Genomic DNA, 15,125 nt, shown 5'->3' on the forward strand with positions numbered 1-15,125 from the left:
TTACATTTCCTGGGGGGTGTTCTGTACACCATCTGTGCATAGAACACCTCCAAGTAACCATACTGCATTAGGTTTTACAAAATATTTTAGTGCTGCAGATTAAAAAATAAAGGTAATTTTTAATAACATTAAATTACAATATGAGTTGTGTCACAACTATACATGCTATATTATTTATTTTTTATTTTTTGCCATGATAGTGGAGTTACCCTTTATTTGAACATGCTGAAATTAGAAACCAATTGGTTACTATGCACAGCTGCACTAGATTATGTGTGTCCCAGTTTTAGTAAACGTCCCCCTAGTATGTCTCTGCAATAAAACCCCCGGTTGTTGCCATTTTGTTATTCAGGGGTAAAGTTCTACTGAAAAGAGATAGATGACCTCTCTGATGCAATGATACTTACCGATGGCCATGCGCGATTGCAGGCACGAGAGGCAGAACAGGGACATGTGTGTAAACACACAAATCACTGTTCTGTGAGGAGAGGAGAGACAGATTGTGAGTCCCTAATAGCTAGGAACTAGAGCTGTACGATTAATTGTTAAAAATTTGCGATTTCGATTAACCCCCCTGACGATCTCTCCTGCTGAGAGTAGGCGATTCTTTCATATAAACAAGTGGGGAGATTATCTGCTCACTGTCAAAGGAAAGCATCCCGGGCAATCTGCCAAGTTTAGAACTTGAAACATTGTAACTAACGCTTACTTAGATCAAAGGGATAGAACTTCTTGTGTAAACAAATAATCAGGGCAGTCTGCCAAGCTTTCAACCATATGTAAATGCAGGAAGTTTAACCACTTAATGTCTAAATCTTTTTCTGCCACTGTATAATTTTAGCAGAGACCCTAGGGCAGTGATGGTGAACCTTGGTGCCCCAGATGTTCCGGAACTACGTTTCCCATGAGGCTCGTGCACTCTGCAGTGTGGTGGAGCATCATGGGAAATCTAGTTCCAAAACATCTGGGGTGCCAAGGTTCACCATCACTGCCCTAGGTTAAAAAAATGACAATTGCTGCAGAATTTTATGTCACACTGTATTTGCCCAGTGGTCTATCAAATGCATTTTTTGGGGAAAAAATACACTTCATTAAATAAAAAATAAATATTACACAGTAATCAGTGCATTTTTATAGTACAGATCACTGTATAATTGTCAATGGTTTAAAAAAATTGTCAAAAGTGTCTGATGTGTCCCCCATAATGTTGCAGTCAGGATAAAAATGGCAGTTTACTGCCATTGCTAGTAAAAAAAATAAAAAAAAATTAAAATGACATAAATCTATTCCCTATTTTGTAGACGCTATAATTCTTGTACAAACCAATCAATATACTCTTATTGCCAAAAATATGTAGAAGAATTCATATTGGCCTATACTGAGGAAAAAAAATTGCTGTTTTTTTTTTTTTAAATTAGGGATATTTATTATAGCAAAAAGTACAAGATATTGTGTTTTTTTTTTTCAAAATTGTCGCTTTTTTTTGTTTAAAGCGCAAAAAATTAAAACCGCAGAGATGATCAAATGGCACCAAAAGAAAGCTCTATTTGTGGAAAAAAAAAAAGGACGTCAATTTTTTTGGGCACTGCGCAATTGTCAGTTAAATCAATGCAGTGCCGAATCACAAAAAATGGCCTGGTTATTGAGCAGCCAAATCTTCCGAGGCTGAAGTGGTTAAGTATATATATATATATATATATATATATATATATATATATATATATATATATTACACACCCACACTTTTTTTTTTTATAGTTTGAGGGGAACAATTAGATGATAGTGATGTCCTAATATAAAATATCTAAGATAAAATACCATTACATTTTATCTGGAAGAATAACAATATAGAAGCCGTCATTGGTGATATGGGTTTAAAGGGACAGGCTCTGAAGTAGTCACAAATTTGAACAAACATGTAACGGTGTATTTTTAAAAGACTAAAAACTCAGTTCCTGCTTGTGTATCCAAGGATAGCAGTTCACTAGGTAGTCAATCCAGGATCCAGGAATGCCCTGGAACCTGCACCTTAAATATAAAGCCAGCATTGGCAGTCCCCTTATTTCTGACCTCACAGGTTCCCTTAAGATGAAATGTCTGATTTTCTTGAAGTAAAATTCTGATAGATGAATGAAAGAAAATACATATAATAATAAACTTACCACACATATATTAATGCAGTAAGTAGTTTCCCGCCTTAATTCACAATACAGGCTTAAGCTTGGGAAGAAATGAGATATATACATTAACTTACATTATATTAATATTTTACATTTTATTATATACATTAACTTTTGATAGAAATCCATATTACTTCATGTCAGGCTTGCAATAAATAGACTGTTAAAATATATATATCAAAATGAAAAAAGCAGCCAATGATATGTCAACATCCCTAAGCTATATACATAGAAAAAAACCTCATAATGGGACTTTAGCCGCAGTAGGTCATATTTAGGTAAATAGAAAATGATTTTTAAAAACTTTTACAGATTCTTTAATGTTACAAAAATGTACATAGTTACAACAAACAATTTTTTTCCCCTTTTGGGATAAAGGTCCTACATAAATACATAAAATGTGATCATTGCATGCACCCCTGTCAGTGTTATAAAAACTTCATCAGTTTAGGCCAATATGTATTCTTCTACATATTTTTGGTATCACAATAAGCGTATTTTGATTGGTTTGCGCACAAGTTATAGTATCTACAAAATGAGGAATAGATTTATGGTATTATTATTACTTATTTATTTTCTACTAGTAATGGCGGCAATCTGCAATTTTTAGCAGGACTGCAACATTGCGGCTGACAGATCAGACACATTTAACAATTTTTTGGGACCATTGCCATTTATACAGCGATCAGTGCTATAAAAATGCACTGATTACTGTGTAAATGTCACTGGCAGGGAAGGGGTTATCACTAGGGGGTGATCAAGAGGTTAAATGTGTTCCCTGGGATGTGTTTCTAACTGTGGGGGGGGGGGTGGGACCGACTGGAGGAGGAGAGAGATCATTGTTCCTAATCACTAGGACAGCAGATCTCCCTCTCCTCCCCTGTCAGAACGGGGATCTGTCTGTTTACATTGACAAATCCCCGTTCTGGCCCTCTTTCCTGCGGGTGGCAGGCAGACATTGCGGCCTCTGTCTTAAAGTATAATGACGGCGGTTGGTCGGCAAGTGGTTAAGCAGCATCAAATACTTTCTAAAGAGTAATTTCTAGAGAAGATTTGGTTTGGACCAGAGTATTTCTTTAGGTGTAGTAGAATGTAATAGTAAACTGTTGGATATAATAATTAGTTTTTCACCCTCACTAACAATAAAGCTATTATTGTTAGTAAGGGTGAAAACTCTGTCTTTGAACATATACTGTTGCTTTAGATAAACTGTACTTAACCACTTGCTGACTGCATACTAATATATATATATATATATATATATATATATATCTATATAGGGAAGGCGCTTCCGATTCTGGGGTGCCCCCCGGCGGACCATTCCCACTGTGATTAGACACAATGGGAGTTAATTGGTGGGTAGGACTTCATTTGCACCAGCATGCTTCGGTACACAGACAGAATGGCGGTCTGCCCATATACACAAGGCATATTGCCATTCTGTCAGTATAGAAGGCAAAGATCCTTCATAGTTCATAGTTCATAGTTCATAGTCCTGTGTCCTGTGTCGCTGCTAAGCAGTGACACCGATCCATGCCTTCTCCTAGTATAAGCACTTCCCCCAGAGTAATAAAGCACTGGTCAGGCACACATTTAACCCTTTGATCGCCCCTGATGTTAGTCCCTTCCCAACCAGTGTCATTAGTACAGTGACAGTGCATATTTTTTGGCATTTTTTTGTGTCATTGGTCCCCCACAATATCGCAGTCCCGCTATAAGTCATTGATCGCCGCCATTACTAATAAGTATAAAAAAAAAATCCCATAGTTGGTAGACGCTATAACTTTTGCGCAAACCAATTAAAAAACAAAAATATGTAGCAGAGTCCATATTGGCCTAAATTGATGAAGAAATTTGATTTTTTTTCAATTTTTTCTTTTGTTTATAGCACAAAAAATAAAAACTGCAGAGGTGATCAAATACCACCAAAAGAAAGCTCTATTTGTGGGGAAAAATTACATTAATTTTATTCGGGGACATCGTCACACGGCCGTGCAATTGTAAGTTAAAGTAATGTAGTGCCACATCACAAAAAAAATGGTCATAAAGGGGGGGGTAAATCTTCCGGAGGTCAAATGGTTAAAGACATTATTCTACTTTTATATATGAGTTAGCCAAACCCAAAGCAGATTATACTGACAATGTGAAATCTCAGACTAATGATATTTGCAAGCTAGCATAAGCAAAGCCATATTTACTAACAAATGCATTTCAAACTTACCAAGGTGCATGCTAAGTTGGCAATCAAATCGACTTTCTATAATAAAGATAAGACAATTAACACACTAAGGTAAAGCTATTTAATAAGTGGAATATTGTTTTAGGTCTTTATACTGTACATTTTTGAAGCTGTAAATAAACCTCATAAAGCGGTTACAAGACATTATTTTTCTTTACATGTAAAGTAGTTATGTGAAATTTCTATTCTGGAAAATGTAATTAAAAAAAAATGTTCTTTGATTCCTGGCTGCTTTTCTCAATCCCACCTCACAGTTCACCTACTGTATGTAATATCATGTAATATTAGCTGCATACAGCAGAATGAGGAATGCATATACCATATAAATCACAAACCAACAAAACATTTTACCCCAGTAAGGCCGAGTATATGTTCAATCAGTCCCTGAAGAAGTTCCGGACTGAGTGCTTCCAGTGCGTCTTCCTTAAAAAGTAAAACAAAAACATTTGTGAAATCCTGAACCCACACAGAGAATGTTTTAGAGGTTAATACAAAGTCCCATTATTTAATGTATTATTACTTCACATCTTTGCTGTATATTTTAGTTGGTTATATAATTGCTACGTTTTTATTGGATATTTTTTTATAACACATTGACCTTGGCATTGTTATTGCAGTGGTGCTCGGCCTTGAAACTTTTAACACTAATGCCGCGTACACACAATCAGAATTTCCGACAACAAATGTTCGATGTGAGCTTGTTGTCGGAAATTCCGACCATGTGTAGGCTCCATCGGAATTTCTGACAGCAGATGTTTGAGAGATGGATCTCAAATTTTCCGACAAAAAAATCCTTTGTCGTAAATTGCGAGCGTGTTTACACAATTCCGATGCACAAAATTCCACGTATGCTCGGAATCAAGCAGAAGAGCCGCACTGGCTATTGAACTTTATTTTTCTCGGGTTCGTCGTATGTGTTGTATGTCACCACATTCTTGGTGATCGGAATTTCCAACAACATTTGTGCGACCGTGTGTATGCAGGACAAGTTTGAGCCAATATCCGTCAGAAAAAATAATCCACAGTTTGGTTGTCGGAACATCCGATCGTCCGATCGGCATTACAGTATAATTCTTGCTATGACAATAAGAGAAAGCTTGTTAGCCTCCCTAGCGGTGATCCCGAGTCTGGCTCGGGTTGGGATTTTAGTATCATAAGCGGTAACCCCGAGCCAGACTCGGGATCGCATCGCTGGATACAGGGAGAAGTTACTTACCTTGTCCCCTGGATCCAGCGATGTCCACCGTGATGTGTGATCGAGCTGTCCTCTGCTCGATTCACACAGTGCCCGAATGCCACCGAGCTCCGTTCCCTGCGACGTTACGGTGCACGGGAGCGGAGATCAGCTTCAAATTCGAAAAAAGGAACAACACACAAAACACACACAATACTGTAATCTTACAGATTACACTACTGTATAAAAAAATTACACACCCCGTTTGTCCCTAGTGGTCTTTGCAGTGCCCTGCATGCACTTTTATATTATAAATGCTGTTTTTTCTGCCTGGAATTTGGAGATTGTCCATAGCAACCAAAAAGTGTGCCTTTATATCAAAATAATAATTTTTCATAATGAATAATTATCATAATGAATAATTTTTATTATTATATTATAAACTTTATCATACCCAGGATGTCTGCTAGACTCTGGTTTGAACAGATTTAAGTGAGTTATTCCTAAGAATTACAGGACTACAATATAAAACGCCAAATTTCCATGCAAAATAATTGTACTGCTTTCAGCACCTAAAACCAGAACTAATCATACCGCCAGGGAGGTTAAAGTATTTGGGGGTCAAACAATTCAGGTGAGTGTGTTCATTTTGGCAGCAAATTTCGATTTAGTTTTAGTCTTTTGACTAAAATGGCATTTTAATATTAGTCCCAATTTAGTCTTCTGCGATTGTTTTAGTGTCGTATTTAGTCGACTAAAACTCATTTAGTCGTCTAAAATCGAATTGGTGTAGTTAAATTTTAATGCATTATCTAGGCATTTCTCTACAATTTACAAACTCATTATATACTAATATACTAACATCTAATATGTTATTATATATGGTATTGAGGTATGAACATGCACTACAAACCAGTGTTAATTCTGAGGTCAAATTTGAATTTAGTTTTAGTCTTAAGCCCCGTACACACGATCTGATTTTCCGACAACAAATGTTGGATGTGAGCTTGTTAGCTGAAAGTCTGACCACGTGTATGCTCCATCGAACATTTGTTGTCTGACTTTCTGCCAACAAATGTTGGCTACTAGGTTCTCAGATTTTTCGCCAACAAAACTTTGTTGTCAGAATTTCCGATCGTGTGTACACAAGTCCGAGGCACAAAAGTTCACTCATGCTAGGATTTAAGCAGAAGGAGCCACACTGGGTATTTAACTTCCTTTTTCTCTGCTCGTCGTACGTCTTGTAAGTCACCACCTTCCCACAATCATAATTGTTGGCCAACATTTGTGTGACCGTGTGTATGCAAGACAAGTTGGAGCCAACCTCCTTCAAAAAAAATCCACGATTTTGTTGTCGGAAAGTCATGTGTACGAGGCATAAGTCTTTTGACCAAAATGGCATTTTTAGTTTTAGTCCCAATTTAGGCTTTTGACTAGAATATCATTTTAGTTTTAGTCGTATTTTAGTTTTAGTCATATTTTAGTCGACTAAAATAGTATTCATTTAGTCGATGAAAAGGTTTTAGTCGACAAAATTAACACTGGTATGGGAACATTGAGGGGACACGGAGCACTTTAAATCTTATGATCACTGAATATGTACTGAATGTCACTGAATATTATGAACAGTTTACGGTGGAAAAATCAAGAAAAAAAATGGAGTGTATAGTGTGGACTGTGTATAGTGATGGCCGAACGGTTCGCCCGGCGGTCGTTTCGCGGCGAATTTCCGACTTTCGCCGTCCGCGGGTTCGAACGCCTTTTTCCGTCGTTCGCCCCGGCGGACTTACGTGTTTAATGTATACAAGAACTTTAACCTTTCGTGACACGTTTATCATGTGTTACAGGACAACCAATTGAGACATGACAGCTCATGGACACTTGGACATTCCCCCTAACCTATAAATACACCCGATCCGGTGGCCATTTTACATTCTTTCTTCTGTCACTGTAGGGAAAGGATCCTGTGTGGAGTAGGGACAGAGAAAACGCTAGCTATTTGGTACACAAAAGTTCTTTTCAGGACTGGTATAGGTGTTAGGTCAGCAGCCTGAGTTTCTTTTGTCAGTTTAGATAAAGGGACAGAGCGCTGTATGCTGCTATTTTAGGGACAGCTCAGCCAGATTAGTCTTTCTTCATCATCATCATCATCATCATCATTAGCTGTTACTATCAGGTCCACAAAAGAGCTGTTCCAGCTAATCGTTCCAGCCTACTCTTTTTTGCCAATTTGTATAGGGACAGGCAGGAAGCAGTGTGTCAGGCAGTGAGGATAATTTTAAAGACTTGCTGTTACTATTAGTTCCACAAAGGTTCTTTTCAGGACTGGTATCAGTGGTACGGTAATAGGCTTGTACACGTATAATATTCTTTCTTCCAAATATAGAAAGAATATTATACTTGACTGCTGCCCTTCTGCTGCAGTCTGCTAATCATTCACAACTCACTTGTTCCACAAAGCTCTTTATCAGGACTGGTAACTTGGTCTGTCTAGGGTGCTACGGTACATAGGCTTGGGTGCGGTACAGTCTGCTGTTCTGTAAGGACCGCTATCGGTCCACAATACATAGGGTTGCCGTGCACTACTGCTGACCGCTGCCCTATACTGCAGCAGTCCTTCATTGGTATAGGGACTGACGTACAGTCTGCTAATCACTAACACACAACCTGCTTGGTCCACAAAAGTTCTTATAAGGACTGGTAACTTGGTATAGGGTGCTACGGTACATAGGCCTGAGTGCGTTACAGTCTGCTGTTCTGTAAGGACCGCTATCGGTCCACAATACATAGGGTTGCCGTGCACTACTGCTGACCGCTGCCCTATACTGCAGCAGTCCTTCAGCGGTATAGGGACTGACGCACAGTCTGCTAAACACTAACACACAACCTGCTTGGTCCACAAAAGTTTTTATAAGGACTGGTAACTTGGTATAGGGTGCTACGGTACATAGGCCTGAGTGCAGTACAGTCTGCTGTTCTGTAAGGACCGCTATCGGTCCACAATACATAGGGTTGCCGTGCACTACTGCTGACCGCTGCCCTATACTGCAGCAGTCCTTCATTGGTATAGGGACTGACGTACAGTCTGCTAATCACTAACACACAACCTGCTTGGTCCACAAAAGTTCTTATAAGGACTGGTAACTTGGTATAGGGTGCTACGGTACATAGGCCTGAGTGCGTTACAGTCTGCTGTTCTGTAAGGACCGCTATCGGTCCACAATACATAGGGTTGCCGTGCACTACTGCTGACCGCTGCCCTATACTGCAGCAGTCCTTCATTGGTATAGGGACTGACGTACAGTCTGCTAATCACTAACACACAACCTGCTTGTTCCACAAAAGTTCTTATAAGGACTGGTAACTTGGTATAGGGTGCTACGGTACATAGGCTTGAGTGCGGTACAGTCTGCTGTTCTGTAAGGACCGCTATCGGTCCACAATAGATAGGGTTGACGTGCACCACTGCTGACCGCTGCCCTATACTGCAGCAGTCCTTCAGCGGTATAGGGACTGACGTACAGTCTGCTAAACACTAATACACAACCTGCTTGGTCCACAAAAGTTCTTATAAGGACTGGTAACTTGGTATAGGGTGCTACGGTACATAGGCTTGAGTGCGGTACAGTCTGCTGTTCTGTAAGGACCGCTATCGGTCCACAATAGATAGGGTTGACGTGCACCACTGCTGACCGCTGCCCTATACTGCAGCAGTCCTTCAGCGGTATAGGGACTGACGCACAGTCTGCTAAACACTAACACACAACCTGCTTGGTCCACAAAAGTTTTTATAAGGACTGGTAACTTGGTATAGGGTGCTACGGTACATAGGCCTGAGTGCGTTACAGTCTGCTGTTCTGTAAGGACCGCTATCGGTCCACAATACATAGGGTTGCCGTGCACTACTGCTGACCGCTGCCCTATACTGCAGCAGTCCTTCATTGGTATAGGGACTGACGTACAGTCTGCTAATCACTAACACACAACCTGCTTGGTCCACAAAAGTTCTTATAAGGACTGGTAACTTGGTATAGGGTGCTACGGTACATAGGCCTGAGTGCGTTACAGTCTGCTGTTCTGTAAGGACCGCTATCGGTCCACAATACATAGGGTTGCCGTGCACTACTGCTGACCGCTGCCCTATACTGCAGCAGTCCTTCAGCGGTATAGGGACTGACGCACAGTCTGCTAAACACTAACACACAACCTGCTTGGTCCACAAAAGTTCTTATAAGGACTGGTAACTTGGTATAGGGTGCTACGGTACATAGGCCTGAGTGCAGTACAGTCTGCTGTTCTGTAAGGACCGCTATCGGTCCACAATACATAGGGTTGCCGTGCACTACTGCTGACCGCTGCCCTATACTGCAGCAGTCCTTCATTGGTATAGGGACTGACGTACAGTCTGCTAATCACTAACACACAACCTGCTTGTTCCACAAAAGTTCTTATAAGGACTGGTAACTTGGTATAGGGTGCTACGGTACATAGGCTTGAGTGCGGTACAGTCTGCTGTTCTGTAAGGACCGCTATCGGTCCACAATAGATAGGGTTGACGTGCACCACTGCTGACCGCTGCCCTATACTGCAGCAGTCCTTCAGCGGTATAGGGACTGACGTACAGTCTGCTAAACACTAATACACAACCTGCTTGGTCCACAAAAGTTCTTATAAGGACTGGTAACTTGGTATAGGGTGCTACGGTACATAGGCTTGAGTGCGGTACAGTCTGCTGTTCTGTAAGGACCGCTATCGGTCCACAATAGATAGGGTTGACGTGCACCACTGCTGACCGCTGCCCTATACTGCAGCAGTCCTTCAGCGGTATAGGGACTGACGCACAGTCTGCTAAACACTAACACACAACCTGCTTGGTCCACAAAAGTTTTTATAAGGACTGGTAACTTGGTATAGGGTGCTACGGTACATAGGCCTGAGTGCGTTACAGTCTGCTGTTCTGTAAGGACCGCTATCGGTCCACAATACATAGGGTTGCCGTGCACTACTGCTGACCGCTGCCCTATACTGCAGCAGTCCTTCATTGGTATAGGGACTGACGTACAGTCTGCTAATCACTAACACACAACCTGCTTGGTCCACAAAAGTTCTTATAAGGACTGGTAACTTGGTATAGGGTGCTACGGTACATAGGCCTGAGTGCGTTACAGTCTGCTGTTCTGTAAGGACCGCTATCGGTCCACAATACATAGGGTTGCCGTGCACTACTGCTGACCGCTGCCCTATACTGCAGCAGTCCTTCAGCGGTATAGGGACTGACGCACAGTCTGCTAAACACTAACACACAACCTGCTTGGTCCACAAAAGTTCTTATAAGGACTGGTAACTTGGTATAGGGTGCTACGGTACATAGGCCTGAGTGCAGTACAGTCTGCTGTTCTGTAAGGACCGCTATCGGTCCACAATACATAGGGTTGCCGTGCACTACTGCTGACCGCTGCCCTATACTGCAGCAGTCCTTCATTGGTATAGGGACTGACGTACAGTCTGCTAATCACTAACACACAACCTGCTTGTTCCACAAAAGTTCTTATAAGGACTGGTAACTTGGTATAGGGTGCTACGGTACATAGGCTTGAGTGCGGTACAGTCTGCTGTTCTGTAAGGACCGCTATCGGTCCACAATAGATAGGGTTGACGTGCACCACTGCTGACCGCTGCCCTATACTGCAGCAGTCCTTCAGCGGTATAGGGACTGACGTACAGTCTGCTAAACACTAATACACAACCTGCTTGGTCCACAAAAGTTCTTATAAGGACTGGTAACTTGGTATAGGGTGCTACGGTACATAGGCTTGAGTGCGGTACAGTCTGCTGTTCTGTAAGGACCGCTATCGGTCCACAATAGATAGGGTTGACGTGCACCACTGCTGACCGCTGCCCTATACTGCAGCAGTCCTTCAGCGGTATAGGGACTGACGTACAGTCTGCTAAACACTAATACACAACCTGCTTGGTCCACAAAAGTTCTTATAAGGACTGGTAACTTGGTATAGGGTGCTACGGTACATAGGCTTGAGTGCGGTACAGTCTGCTGTTCTGTAAGGACCGCTATAGGTCCACAATAGATAGGGTTGACGTGCACCACTGCTGACCGCTCACCTATACTGCAGCAGTCCTTCAGCGGTATAGGGACTAAGAGTTTTGTCACAGGGTCATTTAAAAAATGACATGCAGAGGAAGAGGCAGGCCCTTCCGCAGGGGTGGTAGGGGTAGGGCAGGAGCAACAGGCTTGAGCCAAAGTGGGAAGTTGCAGAAGGTGCGTTCAATTACTTTAAAGGATGCACCAGACTTGGTTGAGTGGCTCGCTCAGCCTTACTCTTCTGCACCCTCCTCATCCTCTCGATCTGCACCCTCTTCTTCACTCTCTGCTATGTGCACCCCCAAAGACACTACCACCAACAACACGACCACCACCACCACCACCACATACCTTCCGCTTGAGTCACTGGAATTATTTTCCGATCCATATCAAGAGGACATTTCTGATGCGCAGCCACTCTTGGTATTGGATCAGGAAGAGGAGGTAGCAACAAGCGCTACTCAGCAGTCTGACGCCAGTACCCAGATCAGCCCAAGGAGGAGGTTGGTCCCCGGTGTTGCTGCCTACTCTACTTATAGCGGTGGGGAAGGTGACGTTGATGATGACGTGTCTAGTGATGTCACGTGGGTGCCCACAAGAGAGGAAGAGGAGGGGAGTTCAGAGGGAGATATGGACCAGCAGATAGGGAGGAGAAGCAGCAATGACTTACATTGCACAGCAGGGACAAAGCAGACTGCAAATGTATCAGGAGCGAGTCATCGACCATGTACGGTCACATCTGGCGCTCCCAGGACACCGGCACATGGCTCCGCAGTGTGGGCTTTTTTTAACGTGTCCGCTGCTGACAATAGCGTTGCCATCTGCAATCTTTGCAGTCAACGCGTTAGTCGCGGTAAGCCCAATACTCACCTAGGGACGACCGCCTTAAGAAGGCACATGAGCAGCCATCACCGAGCCCAGTGGGAGCAACGGAACACACAAAGCCACACTGCAGGCTCTCACCGTCCAGCCTCGTCTTCTACTTCTCCTTCTCCTCTCTCCTCACAATTGTCCTCCACTCCACCTTCCATCACGCCAAGCTCACATTTTTCTGCAAAAAGGCAGGCTTCCGTGGGCCTAATGTTTGAGCGTAAAAAAATGATGACGCCGGATAACCCTCTTGCCCAACGGTTGGCGGCTGGCTTGTCAGAACTCATAGCCCGCCAACTACTGCCATATAAACTGGTGGACTCGGAGGCCTTTCGCAAATTTGTGGCCATTGGAACACCACAATGGAAGGTCCCAGGAAGGAAGTATTTCTCAGAGAAGGGCATCCCAGAGCTATATGGCCATGTTCAGCGGCAAGTGAATGTATCTCTGGCACACAGTGTCGGTGCCAAGATACATCTGACCACAGACACGTGGTCTAGCAAACACGGGCAGGGAAGGTATATCAGTTTTACTGCCCACTGGGTGAACCTTCTGACGGCCGTCAAGCATGTAACCCGTGGCACCCGTGTAGATTTGGTTTTACCGCCACGGATTGCATGCAGGCCTGACTCTTCTTCTCCTCCTCCTACTCCATCCTCCTCCCTCTCCTCCTCAGCTGCCTCCTCCTTTTCCGCTGCTAGCGTCTCTTCCACTGCACCGCCCAAGCTCCCCAGAACCTATTCCACATGCCAGGTGAGACGTTGCCATGCCGTGCTGCGTCTGTTGTGCCTGGAAGCAAAGAGCCACACTGGCCCGGCACTCCTTTCAGCTTTGCGTTCACAGGCAGATGAGTGGCTAACACCGCTCAATTTGACAGTTGGTAAAGTGGTGTGTGACAACGGTGCCAATCTGCTTAGCGCATTGAAACAGGGCAAAATCACGCACGTGCCGTGCATGGCACACGTCTTAAACTTGGTCGTGCAGCGATTCCTTGTCAAATACCCTGGGGTCCAGGACATCTTGCGGCAGGCAAGGAAAATCTCGGCCCATTTCAGAAGATCTTACACGGCCATGGCTCGCCTTGCTGACATTCAGCGGCGACACCATCTGCCGGTCAGACGTCTTATTTGCGATTGCCCGACGCGATGGAACTCAACCTTCTATATGCTTGATAGGCTGCTCCAGCAGAAACGTGCAGTTAACGTCTACCTGTATGAACTCTGCGAAAGAAACGGTTCTGGGGAGCTGGGTTTTTTTTCACCGCGCCAGTGGCTGCTCATGCGCGACACATGCAGACTTCTGCGGCCATTTGAGGAGATCACCAAACTGGTCAGTCGCAGCCATGGCGCCATCAGTGACATGGTACCTTATGCCTTCTTTCTGGAGCGTGCATTGCGTCGTGTCATTGATCAGGCTGTGGAGGAGCAGGAGCGGGAAGATGAGGAAGTCGCAATGCTGGATGAATTCCCAGGGGGGGCTACTCTATCTGAGACAAGTCAACAACAGGAGTCTGATGAGGAGTCAGAGGAGGATGGTGCCGGGGCGGATGAGCAGGAGCAAGAAGAGCATGCTTTAAACCTTTCTGGGATCCCTGTTGTGCGAGGATGGGGAGAGGAGAATGAAGAGGACGACATTATCCTGGATGATGAGCAGGAGCCAGGCCACCACACCGCTTCCACTTTAGTGCAAATGGGGGCCTTCATGCTCCAGTGTTTTAATAGGGACCCCCGTATAAAAAGCATGAGGGTCAAGGACCAGTACTGGGTGGCAACGTACTTAGACCCCCGGTACAAACACAAAATGGCGGAAATGTTACCGCCGTCGCAGAGGGCTGTCAGAATGCAGCACTTCCAGGCCTTGCTTCGAGAAATGCTGCATTCTGCTTTTGCGTGCGCTGGCAGAGGAGCAATTCCCACTCCCAGAGAAGGATTTGCGGGTACCAATCCAACAGCGCCTGCAAGAAGAGGCCGGTTTGAAGATGTGTTGGTGACTTCGGATATGAGGTCATTCTTTCAGCCGACCCATCGACAGGTGTCATCCGGATCCAGCATCAGGGAACGCCTAGACCGTCAGGTGTCCGACTACATTGGGTTAACGGCCGATGTGGACGCTCTGAGGAGTGATGAACCCCTAGACTACTGGGTGGGCAGGCTTGACCTCTGGCCAGAGCTTGCCCAATTTGCAATCGAACTGTTGGCTTGCCCCTCATCCAGTGTCCTGTCCGAAAGGACGTTCAGCGCAGCAGGGGGGATTGTGACCGATAAGCGTACTCGCCTAGCTCACCACAGTGTTAACTACCTCACATTTCTAAAAATGAATGAGGCATGGATCTCGGAGGAATTCAACACATGTGATCAGTAGACCATGTATATGTCTATAAACAATTTTTGGAATCAAGCACACAGACCTTCTTAATTCATTTGGCTCACTTCCCTGACCCAAAAAAGCACACCGTACTATATGCCCCTACCCTCCTCTTTGAAGAGGTTGAGCGGTGTCATATTTCTACTGGGGCTGCTTATTATGAGGGGTTCCCACCATCCCTGTGCTGTGCTGACTTCC

General features: G+C 43.8%; 1 protein-coding gene across 1 annotated transcript in view; it reads right to left on the reverse strand.

Annotated features, from left to right (window-relative positions):
• Positions 1-4,746: 4,746 nt before the first annotated feature.
• Positions 4,747-15,125, reverse strand: part of LOC143927138 (ranaspumin-like) — a 58,661-nt gene continuing 48,282 nt past the window's right edge. The window contains exon 12 of the mRNA XM_077451091.1: positions 4,747-4,875. Coding sequence (XP_077307217.1) covers positions 4,747-4,875 — 129 coding nt within the window. The remainder of the gene's footprint in view (positions 4,876-15,125) is intronic.

Source organism: Lithobates pipiens, unplaced genomic scaffold (genome assembly GCF_037356315.1).
Source record: "Lithobates pipiens isolate NorthernLeopardFrog02 unplaced genomic scaffold, aLitPip1_a1.2 Scaffold_23, whole genome shotgun sequence".
NCBI lineage: Eukaryota > Metazoa > Chordata > Amphibia > Anura > Ranidae > Lithobates > Lithobates pipiens.